Raw genomic sequence first — 14,349 nt, 5'->3', positions numbered from 1 at the left:
GCAGGGTTGTTAAGTAGTTTATGAAGCAAAAAACTACGCCAAAAGCTACGCGTAGTTTTTGTATTAACTACGTTTTAAAATTTTAAAAACTACCTTCAAAAACTACACAAAACTACGTTAAAAACTACCTACAAAAATATAGTAAAACATAAACAATTTAGACTTTAAACTAAAATCAAGCCAAATTCTTATCATGGAAGCTGATGGAAGTATGAAGTTATATTATATTTGTATAAGTTAAACAACGTCAGAAAAAAAGAGAATTTTTTTTTCAACAAAAGTGTATTTTCTACGAAATACAAAGTAACATTGAACACAAAATAAACTATAAATTCTTATGGAGAAATTCTCCATAGACATTCCCCAGAGAATATATGATTTTTTACATCTAAAGGCACAACTTCATAATACCCCTCTTCCCAGAAGGTATGGAGCAAGGTATGGAGACATCGACGTCTTCCAAGCATGTTTAACTACTAATAAATATCAAAAATATCACATAATAAGGAACAAATTCACAAACTATAGATTTTTTATTTCTTTAAATTGATCAACAAACAAAGTTTTTAGGTTATGTTTTCACTGTTATTTAAAAAAACTACATTAGTTACATAAACTACACATTTACTACTCGACATTTAAAAAACTACTTGTGACATGTAGTAAATGTAGTTTATTAATTACTACGTGTAGTTTAACAACTCTGGTAAAATGTAAAATATATTTTAAATTTTGGTGTTTGAAAATCGATCTAATTTAACAAAAAACATTCAATATCTACTAATAGTGATGTATTATTATTTGCATTCATAAAATTTATTTATAAATTATAATGTTTACTGCAATTAATAAACTAATATAAACTTGTCAAAAGATGACCACATATTTTTTTCAATTATTGTTCTTAACACAAAAACTATCTACATTGACTATGGAGTACGATGTCAGCCATATTGTAAAACATTTGCTGCATTTGTATGGTTCATAGTTTATCTGCCAAAGTATTTATTACTATAAATAGGTATATATGTATTGTATTTATTAACTGTATATTATGTATATTTTATGTAAAACTATGTCATTTTTAAAATACAAACCTAAAATACGAGGAATAATTATGTTTTCCATGTATTCTACAACATATTTATTAATCCGTAGTATCTAACTAGCGTGACGTCATAAATCTCGCTCCGAGGCTGTTCTATTAGAGACGGCATTGTGTCAGCATGGCCGCAAGTTGCTAACCTTTGTTGCTAACCTAATAAAATTAACACTAGAAAAGCCCGCGAGAACTGTCAAATTCAAAGATATTCGTTTTACAGACTATACCACTAAAGCCGCTACAATGCTTTACACCTCGCATTAGTATATCACTGATTTGCAAATTAGAGGAAACCAAGAATGTTTTTCTCATTTTATCAGCAAAGTCGCAAAAAGTCGCAGTATTTAATTTTACTGTATGAAAGCCCAATGTTTACTAAGTAAAACGTATATAGACAATATGCTGAATTCTTCGAAATGCGCAACTAAATCTCTAAGTATAATAAAAATGTCACAAATTTAATCAAATTTTCTGAACGCTTAACTTTTAGTTGCAAAAAAAATTGTTAGTATAGAGAATATCAAAATAAATAATACGTCTTTGTAGAATACATACCTGCAGCTTGCTGAGCCATTTTCAATCAAAACAATAATATAAACGTAAAAGGAGCACATGAACAACAACAGTTTATAATTTTAAACATAAAATTTAGCCATTTACATCTTATCTGTGAGAAGTAACAACTTTGACGTTTCGTTGAAACAAATGAATGCAACTAAACACACCCATAGCAACGCCCATTCATGGCAGACATGATTTAACTTATCATTTATCTTTTTTTGGGAAATCTTAAACACATTTGCTTTTTCGAATTTCGATCACATTTTTCATGCTAATACTCCACTCTGGGCCGTATTATGAATTTTCCTAATTTGAAGGTAGATTTTTGCAAATAACTTTTAAATGGCCGATTCAAAATAAAACGAAATTCTAGACAAAAGTACGGGCTTTAACGTTTCTTCAAACCATTGTAATAGAACTTGTGCATAAAATTATCTGGGGAGATAATATTTTATCTTTTCTAGTATAGTAAAGTATATACTTTTGTTTCCAAGTCTACCAAACGCTCTACGCTTATGGTAGAACAACCTGCAGCTCCACAGGCATTTAAGGACCTATAAAAGTACCCGTTTGGACTAAAAATAATTGTTGCCGGTCTGTTTCTGTACCGGTTCTTCAGATATTTATATCGAAGAAAGGAAAAAACAAGACAGAATCACAGTGATTTTCTAAGAATACCTTCATTGATACACATGAATGTACTTAAAAGTGAAAACAGCTTACAATAGTTACTATATTTTTCTATAAAAATACAATCAAATAATTTTGATTTGAGTGTCAACAAATGAGCAAAAATATATAGTATTGAAACTAAAAGAACTTGGGACTTCCATATTGTCTTTGTTTATTTTAATTATTAAATTAACTTAATAGGAACTTTGTCTGGATCTATTACTACCTTATATCTATTCTGTGCTTCCGCGTCGTATGAGGGGCGCCACCCTGTACATAATTTATTTAAAAATAAATTTTCTGTGTATTTTTTTAACATACATACTATAAAAATTTGCTAATTAATATACAGGGTTGTTCACCACATACCACACGGAGTATTGTAGCTAAACAATTAGATTTTTACAAATTGTAAGTTTTGGGTTCGTTGAAGGACTATTAGAGCTACAAATTAAAAATATTTTTACAAGATACAGAGTGTTCCAAATAAATAAAAAATATCAAAGTTGTATTTTTTTAAATGGAACACCCTATATATTATTACATTTTTAGTTTCTACGATTAAAATAAAGGTAAATTTGATTAAGGTTTATTACACTTAAACCTTACCGTTTTTGAAATATTTTCAATTTTGTAAAATTGCAGTATAAATTTTAAGGCTTCATTTCTTCGAGGGTATCAAAGTTTTTAATACTAAATATTTACTGAAGTTTATTTATTGATCAGTTATTGTGTTGCAATAATAAAAACTTTACTACCTTATACAGAGTGTCTAAAAATTTATTTTAAATAATTACTAGCTTTAAACGGCAATAACTTGTTTAATTTAAATGGAACACCCTGTATATTTTATGAGAATCAGATGCACAATTTAATTGTCTATCAAATTGTATTATACCACTTCTTACCTATTCCTTCAAGTTTTCGTAGAAAATGCATTTACTTATAATTTAGACCTCGTTTATCAATATACCCATGGAATATTGACATTTTAGATTGTTTTTAAAACAACAAATGTACAAAATGTACAGGCTAGTAATACTATCGTTTTTAGTAAAACGATAATAATACTAGCCCATTTGTATGCAAAAAGAAAACTATTTAAATCTTTATAAAAGAGTATACCATTAATTAAATATACCACCAGTATTTCCGCCCAAATACTAATTAACTACATACTTAATTGTGTTCGTTAATAAATTATTCTAAATAAATGTGGATTTGAATCAGAAATCAATATATTAATAAGTTATGAAATGAACGTCTCTGTTATAAATAAGCATTTGTCAAAAAATTAAATATCATTTTTAAGGTGTTACTTTTTACCACACTGTCTAATACACATACATAATTCAGTTTTTTAGTATTTGGAGCTATTATTATTAATCAACGCAAACAGTCAATTAATGTAGTTTGAATACTGGAATCATATTAACTGGTCCTCTTTAACAAATATTTTAACAGTTTTTTTTAATTTTTTAATGAAATAAACAAACTATATCAACAATATTAGTATCTGTACTCTTTAAAAATTTGCTACATCTTTAAAAATAATCTAAAATGTCAGTATTCCATGGGTATATTGATAAATGAGTTCTAAGTTAGAAGAAAATGCATTTTCTACTGAAACTTGAAAGATAGGTAAAAATGGTATAATACAATTTGATAGACAATTAAATTGAGCCATCTGATTCTCATAAATATACAGGGTAATTCCATTTAACTTTAACAAGTTATTGCCGTTTAAAGTTAGTAATTATTTAAAATAAATTTTTAGACACTCTTTATAAGGCTGAGCACAGTTTTATTATTGCAACACAATAAATAAACTTCAAATAATTAGTAGTAAAAACTTGATACCCCTCGGAAGATATGAAGTCTTAAAAATTTATACTGCAATTTCATAAATTGAAAATATTTCAAAACGGTAAGGTTTAAGTGTATAAACTCCTTAATCAAATTTATCTTTGTTATAATCGTAGAAACTAAAATGTAATAATATATAGGGTGTTCCGTTTAAAAAATACAACATGTTTGATTTTGAACTGTATTTATTTGGTAACAGCTCTAATATCTTGTAAAAATATTTTTAAATTGTAGCTCTAATAGTCCTTCAACGAACCCAAAACTTACAATTTGTAAAAATCTAGTCGTTTAGTTACAATACTCCGTGTCGTATGTGGTGAACAACCCTGTATATATAAACTTTTTTTCTATAAGTTTTTCTCAATTATTATCTCTGACGACAATAGATTTAAAAGGTCAAAGCATTTTTATTATAAAACCTATTAAAATTTCAGATGAATATATTCATTTAAAAAATTAGCGAAAAATTCACGAACCTGTTAAGTGCCAGCGCAGCAAACATTTCATATATAATTGTTAAAAGAGTAGTACTAGCAGCTCATTTCTAATTAATAAAACGGTCTAATTAAAGCTTACGATGTTTAATTGTTGACCGTCTAAAAATAGAACGGCAAAACTAGCTCGTAATTGATTTAAATGGTTTTACTTTTCGTATTTACCATTCCTTTAATTTGTGTATATTTTTGACGGACTATAGGTACCTATCTAAAGACTGTTCAATCATCGTTCACAGTTACGTCATCATTATTCCATCATTTGTCAAATACCTAGATCATATACAGGGTTATTCACCACATACGACACGGAGTATTGTAGCTAAACGATTATAGTTTTACAAATTTCAAGTTTCGGGTTCGATGTAGGACTATTAGAGGTACAATTTAAAAATAATTTTACAAGATACAGAGTATCCCAAATAAGTAAAAAATATCAAAGTTGTATTTTTTTTAAATGGAACACCTGTATATTATTACATTTTAGTTTCTACGATTAAAATAAAGCTAAATTTGATTAAGGTTTATTATACTTAAACCTTACCGTTTTTGAAATATTTTTCAATTTTGTGAAATTGCAGTAAAAATTTTTAAGGCTTCATTTCTCCAAAGGGTATCAAAGTTTTTTTAATACTAAATATTTACTGAAGTTTATTTATTGATCAGTTATTGTGTTGCAATAATAAAAAAATAATACTACCTTATACAGAGTGTCTAAAGAAATTTATTTTAAATACTTTCTAGCTTTAAACGCCACATGAACTTTAATTTAAATAGAATGCCCTGTATATTTTAGGAGAATCAGATGCACAATTTAATTGTCTATCAAATTGTATTATACCATTTTTTACCTATCCCTACAAGTTTTCGTAGAAAATGCATTTTCTTATAATTTAGACCTCCTTTATCGATATACCCATAGAATATTGACATTTGAGATTGTTTTTAAAGCAACAAATGTACAAAATGTACAGGCTAGTAATATTATCGTTTTTAGCAAAACGATAATATTACTAGCCCATTTGTATGCAAAAAGAAAACTATTTAAATCTTTATAAAAGAGTATATTAAAAAAAACCCAAACCATTAATTAAATACCGTATGATCGAAAAAAAATGGCGTCCAGTTGGCTTGGAAATGACAATCGGTGACATGTCCCGTATAATTTTACATATAAAATGACAGCGATCTTCATTTCATAGCCATCGCTGACGCCGTTTTTATTCGATCATACGGTATAACACCATTATTTCCGCCCATATACTAATTAATTACATACTTATTTGTTTTCGTTAATAAATTATTCTAAATAAATGTGGTTTTGAGTCAGAAATCAATATAATAATAAGTTATCACAATTAAAGTCTCTGTTGTTATAAATAAGCATTTATTAAAAAATGAAATATCATTTTTAAGGTGTTACTTTTTATCACACTGTCTAATACCCATACAAAATTCAGTTTTTTAGTATTTGGAGCAATTATTATTAATCAACGCAAACAGTCAGTTCATGTAGTTTGAATACTGGAATCATATTAATTGGTCCTCTTTAACAAATATTTAAACAGTTTTTTTTTTTTTTTAATAATGAAATAAACGAATTATATCGACAATATTAGTATCTGTACTCTTTAAAATTTGGTACATCTTTAAAAACAATCTCAAATGTCAATATTCCATGGGTATATTGATAAATGAGGTCTAAATTATAAGAAAATGCATTTTCTACAAAACTTGAAGGGATAGGTAAAAAAATGGTATAACACAATTTGATAGACAATTAAATTGTGCATCTGATTCTCTAAAATATACAGGGCGTTCCATTTAAATTAAACAAGTTATTGCCGTTTGAAGCTAATAATTATTTAAAATAAATTTTTAGACACTCTGTATAAGGTAGTATTATTTTTATTATTGCAACACAATAACTGATCAATAAATAAACTTCAGTAAATATTTAGTATTAAAAACTTTGATACCCTTGGAGAAATGAAGCCTTAAAATTTTAACTGCAATTTCACAAAATTGAAAATATTTCAAAAACGGTAAGGTTTAAGTATCATAAACCAGACAATCAAATTTACCTTTATTTTAATCGTAGAAACTAAAAATGTAATAATATACAGGGTGTTCCATTTAAAAAAATACAACTTAGATATTTTTTACTTATTTGGGACACTCTGTAATATGTAAAATTATTTTTAAATTGTACCTCTAATAGTCCTTCATCGAACCCAAAACTTACAATTTGTAAAGATCTCATCGTTTAGCTACAATACTCCGTGTCGTATGTGGTGAACAACCCTGTATACTTACCTGGATAAATTAACGCCATAAGTTTAGCATTAAAAAATATGTCTCCAACATCACGACATGCCATTTTCAAACCTTCTTAAATGTTGCACGTATTTCCAAAATAATCACAATTTTATACGGTTTAGAACGTACGGAGTAGCCAAATGTATTTTTTATATAATTTAATTTTTGTGGCAGTAAACATTCAATTTATTGTTCAAATATAAGCATTTTACAAATTAAATTATTAAAATTAATGTTCAAATTTGGCGCGCGGACGATAGGTCCTCGACAATGATAGATAGAGTAGAAGCACCGCGTGTGCAACAAAAATAGAAGATAAATGGAAGTCGTTGATATGTTTGCGACAGTTTCCATAGTGATTGTAGTATGACTTAAACTACTATTGTTTAATCATATATGTTTATTATTTAAATATAAAATAATACATGAGTTTAACAATTAGGATGCGTAGGAATCTCGCGTTTTTCTCAACTGTCCCCCATTGACCTTCTAGCTATTAGGGAGGGGCACTTTCTAATAATATCAGATAATATTACATCTTCCCCTTTTACTAGTGAATTAGAGTAAAGCTAATACATATGAAAATCCTTAAAATGCTGAGGCAGTTTAACAGGCCTCCTGCTTTTGTCAGTTGCCCGATTTATGCTAATACTTATATCATTGCTTGGAATATCATTACTTGGAATATCAACACCCTCATTTAAAATAAATTCATGGTTTTGATTAAAATTTCCTTCATTTAGTGACTGCCTTAAATGGGAACTGTTTCTTCTAATTTCATTTCCATTCTCTTTCTGCACTATATATGATCTTGGCTCTTCCAATTTTCTGATTATCTTTCCGGGCTCCCATATTCTACCTTCTTTTACTACAACATTTTCTCCCTCTTCAAACTCTTTTCTCTCCCTTACTGACCTGTCATAGTAGCTCTTATATTCTTGTCTTTTTTGTTCTAGCTTTTCTTTTTCCTTTTCATAATTTATTTTGCTAGGTATTAATAATTCTGTCTTAATCGGCAATTTAGTTTGTAGTTTTCTGTTAAACAATAATTCTGCTGGTGACTTTTCTGAGGCGGAAATAGGTGTCATTCTATATTCCAATAAAGCATTGCTAATATCAGTACACTTTCTCAGCATATTCTTAGCAATTTGCACGGCTCGTTCTGCAAGGCCGTTTGATTTGGGGTATCTTGGACTCGATGTCAAGAATTTAAATCCCCATTCTTTTGCAAATTTTTTACATTCGTATGAATTAAATGGCATGTTATCTGATACCACTTCTAATGGTATTCCATGTGTGCTAAAAACTTGTTTAAATACATCAATGACTGATTTAGACGTTTTTGATTGTAAACAAATTAATTCAATCCACTTTGAATAATAATCAATAATTACTATATATGACTGACCTCCCCACTCTAAAATGTCACTTGCTAGTTTTTGAAATGGCAAATCAGGTATTTTTCTCAAAATCATGGGCTCTTTTATGTTACTCTTTTGATATACTTCACATTTCTTACATTTCTTTATAAATTCCTTAATATCTTCATTTATTCCTGGCCAATACAATAAAGATTTAGCCCTTTTTTGTGTCTTAGTGATACCATAATGATTTGCGTGAAGTTGTGTAAGCATATCTGTCCTTAAAGTCTCTGGAACAATTATTCTATCTCCTAGAAACATAATATCATTAGAAGTATATATGTCAGTTTTATAGTTGTAATATTTTCTTATAGGACTTGGTGTTTTAGTTATTGTTTTAGGCCAACCTTTTAAACAAATTTCCTTTAATAATTTTAGTTCAAAATCTTTACTCGTTTCACTTTGAAATACCTTTAATTTATCATCAGTTACATTTACTGAGTGAACAATTTCTGTCAAAAATGTATTATCACTACCTATATCGTCTTTAATATAATTTCTTGAGAGAAGATCTGCTATAAGCATATCTTTTCCTGGTAAATACTGAACGTCAATGTCATATTTCAACAATTTTACTTTAATTCTTTGTAATCTTGGAGAACTTACATCTGCAACACCTTTTTTCATTATTGATACTAAGGGTTTGTGATCAGTTAGTATTTTAACCTTCCTACCGTAAATATAACTGTGATATTTCTGGCATGAATATAGTATAGCATTCATTTCTTTTTCAATTTGACTAAAACGAGTTTCACTATCTGTAAGAGCACGTGATCCAAAAGCAACAGGCCTATTTTCCTGCAACAACACGCACCCTACACCGCTTTGACTTGAGTCTGTTTGTATTGTTATTTCTTTGTTTACATCGAAATTAGCTAATACTGGAGCTGAACTAACAATATTTTTTAACATTTGTAAACACTTTGTTTGATTATCAGTCCATATCCAGTCAGTGTTATTTTTTAATAATATTCGCAGTGGTGCAGATATCTCTGACAGGTTGGGTATATACCTTCTTAAATAATTAATCATTCCCAGAAGTTTTTGTAATTCTTTCTTATTATTTGGTTGTTCCAAATTTTGTATTGCTTTAATTTTATTTTTATCAGGCCTCATACCCTCCCTGTCAAAAATATTTCCTAAATAATTTACCTCTCTTACTTTATACTGAATTTTAGAGCTGTTAAATTTGACATTATATTTCTTTGCTCTTTCTAACACTCTAGTTAATATCTTATCATGTTCTTCTGACGTATCAGCCGCTATAAGAATATCGTCAAAGTAAACTATCACTCCCGGAATATCACCAAAGTGTTCTTGATTTAATTTTTGAAAATATTCTGGGGCACAATTTAACCCAAATGGTAGACGAAGAAATCTATACACTCCAAAGGGTGTTCCAAAAGCACACAGTTTACTTGACTCTAAATCTAACTCTACCTGATAAAACCCATCTTTAAAATCTAGTACAGTAAAGTAGCTTTTATTTTTAAGTTTAACACATATTTCTTCTAAGGTTGGTATCTCAAAATATTCTCTTTCTAATACTTCGTTAAGATTCTTGGGATCTAAACATACCCTTAATGTTTTGTCACTTTTTTCAATAATAACTAGGTTACTAAGCCATTCAGTCGGTCCTTGGTGTTTAGCAATAATGCCTTTGTTAACTAAAGCATCCAGGTGTTTTTTCAACCTGTCTTTTATTGATAAAGGAACCCTTCTGGGTGGCTTAGCCACAGGACTGGCATTGTTTTTTACTTTTAATTTACATTGTTCTTTAAATTTCCCTATTCCTATAAATAAATCTTTGTTATTATTAATAAAACTGTTCTTATCTAACCCTAAATTAACTTCATTAATTTTCTTTAAAATATTCATTGTCATGGACGACTGTAGACTTAAAATAGGCATAGATTTATCTTTTACAACAACAAATTGTATTGTGTAATCCTTATCTCTAAATTTACATTTTAATTTTACTACACCTATAGGCGTTATTTTAAAACCTCCATAGGTTTCAAGTACCAATTTTGTTTTTTGCCATGCAATATCTTGATTTTTAATACTTTTAAGTATATGTTGTGGAATCAAATTAACCTGAGACCCTGTGTCTACCTTAAATCTAATATTTTGCTTACCAAATTCTAATGTCTCTATCCACTCCGATTCACTTTTCACTTCACTCACTGTCACAACAGATACTAAGAGTTCTTCATCTTCTTCTTCTTCTTTACTTTCTTGTAGCTCCTTCACCATCATTGTGCTTCTACACATCTTCTCAAAATGTCCATAGCGCCTACATTTGTTGCACTTTCTGCCAAATGCTGGGCATCTTCTTTTTTCATGTTTCTTTCCGCAGCTTTTACAGCTTATTAATGTTTTTTCTTCAGTATTGCCATGCCTTTGTACTGTCTTCGCTTTGTTTTTAACAACTTCAACTTTAGCTTCAGCACCTTGTACACTTTTTATTTGGGATTTTGCGATTTCACATGCTCGACAGAGCTCAATGGCCTTATTGAGATCTAACTTGTCTACGTTAAGTAGTTTTTCTTGGACTTGCCTCGACTTGATACCCAAGACAATCCTATCTCTGATCATTGAATCAGTCGACTGCTCAAACTCACAGTTTTTTGATAACTTTTTCAATTCAGTATAGAAATGGTCGAATGTTTCTTCATCTTCTTGTTTCCTTGAGTAAAATAGAAACCTTTCATACACTACGTTCTTTTTCGGGGTCATATAATTCTCCAATTCATTTAGTACTGTTTGAAAATTAGCTCTTTGTAACTCTGTTAGTTTTAATGTGTTGTAGACTTCTATCCCTTCTTCACCCATCAGATTTAGTAACAAAGCAATCTTCATCTTGTCATCTTTTTCACTTTTCCCACTGGCTATTAGATAAATTTCAAAACTTTGCTTAAATCTTCGAAAATTTTCCGCTAAATTTCCATCAAAGGAAAGTGGTTCTGGTAATCTAACATCCATTTTTCCTCTTGAACTTTTCTTTATTTGTTTCACCACAAAAGGACTCTAATAATTTGGCGGGCACTTTTTTTTTTCCGTTTTCCGTTTTTACCACTTAAAGGTTATGTATCCACATGTACTTTTATTTACTTTTAACTTCAATCCACGCCAATTTGTATTGTTTGGTATTATTCCACTTTTTACCCACTACGACTGCGCCATGTAGTATGACTTAAACTACTATTGTTTAATCATATATGTTTATTATTTAAATATAAAATAATACATGAGTTTAACAATTAGGATGCGTAGGAATCTCGCGTTTTTCTCAACTGTCCCCCATTGACCTTCTAGCTATTAGGGAGGGGCACTTTCTAATAATATCAGATAATATTACAGTGATTTACTTAACCACCTAAGTATATAAGATCTATGAATATAACACATTATAGAAGTTGAAGGGGTATTTTTTACACACTCTGTATATTATTCATACAGTCTGCAATTAAAATGTATAAGAAATTTGTGTTAGAAATGTTTACTAAAAATATTTTTATCATAAATTTTTCATATTTAAACTTCATTTTCAATTAAATAGCGAATTTTATCAACAAAATTCCTTTATGGCAATATATTTATTTATAATTTTATTAATTTGGATTCATTTTGATGGAAAATTACGAAACTGATATATTTTAAATAATTTTGATACCATATTATATACTGACAAATACTAGACATGTTTAATTTTATAATAAAGTTTTAAAATTTTATAATTTTTTCATTATTCATAAAAAAATCATCAAAAATGATGATTTTGATTGATTTGATGATGATGACCACCTAAGGAACGTAAAATTACGAAAAAATGTTAGTGCCTTCTTCAAAAGCGAATATCTCCAACAAAAATAAAGCTATTTGAGATGAACCAAAAAAACAAACTATCGAGAAAGGATATAGCTAGATGATAAAATGATTTTTAAATTCTTTGCTCTCTTGACAACTTTTGTTTTCCCTCGTATAATTGACCGATGAGAACTTTATTTATAAAAAAAATTGAAAATGCTTTGTATAAAAGTTGAAACACGCTGTATATGAATTAGACTAAACCTCTTAACGATTTACTAGTTACCGTAAAGAGAAAAAAAATCGCATTATAAGGAAAATTGTTTGTTTTCCATTAGATTTTCCTGGGAAAACCTTCGATTTGCGTTCAGTTTTCCGCAAATATTTACTAAAGGACGGAAAATAATTTACTAGACAGGTAGATGGAGTTTTCGTGTAGAATATACTCTCCGGTTGTTTACAGTTAGTCCTTCCAGTCTTCATATATTCGGAATTTAATGGCAAAAGGTGGTTTCATTTTTTTTGTACTGCAAAATACAGTATGGTTCTAAAAAAACTACCTTAAGGTCGTCGTAAAATCACATTTTGGTTCAAAAGTTACCTCTAATTCACCATTAAACGGCCCACAGACGATCCAATCTGTTGTACAGTGTGTCCCATTTTGGTTGAAATCATGGGGTATCTCCGTTATTAGTGAAGATAGAAGGATGCGGTTTGCACAAACCTGTCCCACTTTTTCGTCAAACGGAAGATGCTGTCAACAAAATTTTCATAGCCCTCTTCATTTCTGAGCTCTTTTCAAAAGGTCTTTTCAAAAATTTTGCAATTTGGGACACCCCCTGTATCTCTGTTATTGTTAAAGGTATCGAGAAGGCGAAAACTGCTTATTGTAGAACTTTTTATGTAGAATACAGTGGCGTAGTCTGTTTTTCTACCAAAAAAATATTTTTGAAAATATGAACTCAAGTTATGTTTTTTCAAATGGAACACCCTGTATATTTATAAATCATATGATCTGTCGTGCTACGAGCTTCTCAAAAATATATATCACTCTATATTTATTTTCACTATTTACTGCAATATTTAAAATATATCATTTTCTTATTAGTAGGCCGTGATAAATAACAAAAGATCAAAATGGTATTTACTAAAATAGTCATACACATATTAAAATTTATTTGGAATTGATATATTTTACTTTTGAAATAACTGTTACCACTGAAACTGTGAATATATTTTTCTTTTTTTTATAACGGGATGGGTTTGCAAATATCTAAATCTTGAATTATTAAAGCATTTTTCAGGTGTTCGACATTGTTGTAGTGCCCACGATATATTTCGTATTTCAAAAATCCCCAAAATCAGAAATCGAGAACGGCGAAATCCAGGAATCGAGGAGGCTATCAATATGCGTTCATTGGTTCCAATTCATTGATTTGAAAAATAATAATTTAACAGTATTCTAATATTTCCATAGTTATGAGGGGGAATGTTCCCCATCTTGCTGAAAGTATATTTCACGTAAATTAGCTAAAGGAATATCTAAAATTTCCGATACGATAGATTATTCTCACGTATACACGTATTCCAAGATTTACAAATAGCGGTAGAGAGTTAAGTTTCCATAATATATAAAGAATTTATTAGCGGCTCCCAAAATAAAACAAGAGAAGAGACAGATAGCCGTATACTTTTAATAATTCTTTAGTTTCTTTTATTATCAATCATGGCCTACTAATAAATATTGATATTTTTAGACGTATCCGTATTAGGGATAAACAAATTTGTTGGTCTATTAATAGTTCATTACTGCGCTCCATTAAAAAAATAGTTAAAAAAAAGCTGTCTAACTACCTGCGAACAACCGGTTTGAGACGTAAATAACAACAACAAAATGTTTTATTTATTTATAAATTATCACAGAGGTGAGATTCGTAGAAATAAACTGGTATGAGATTGAAATATAATTACATATATTTGATATCAATTAAACTCTTTGAATAAGAAGACTAAGGAAGCAGCATAATGCTATCGATGTATCCATGCATGGTGGGCGGAAAAAGGACTCTAGGGTTGGGATCCTTGACAGTTCTGTTTGACGGTT

At 29.1% G+C, this 14,349-nt stretch overlaps 2 protein-coding genes across 4 annotated transcripts in view; one reads left to right on the top strand and one right to left on the bottom strand.

Moving 5' to 3' along the window:
• LOC115886689 (receptor-type guanylate cyclase Gyc76C-like) overlaps positions 1-14,349 on the top strand; it is a 92,737-nt gene that overhangs the window by 51,531 nt on the left and 26,857 nt on the right. The window lies entirely within an intron of this gene.
• Positions 7,584-11,420, bottom strand: LOC115886664 (uncharacterized protein K02A2.6-like). The gene has a single exon (XM_030905914.1). It carries the CDS (start codon positions 11,418-11,420, stop codon positions 7,584-7,586), a length of 3,837 nt encoding a protein of 1,278 aa, XP_030761774.1.

This window comes from Sitophilus oryzae, unplaced genomic scaffold, assembly GCF_002938485.1.
Source record: "Sitophilus oryzae breed Bouriz unplaced genomic scaffold, Soryzae_2.0 scaffold_494_pilon_pilon, whole genome shotgun sequence".
NCBI classification, from domain to species: Eukaryota; Metazoa; Arthropoda; class Insecta; order Coleoptera; family Curculionidae; genus Sitophilus; species Sitophilus oryzae.
This window is presented reverse-complemented; position numbering and strand designations above follow the sequence as displayed.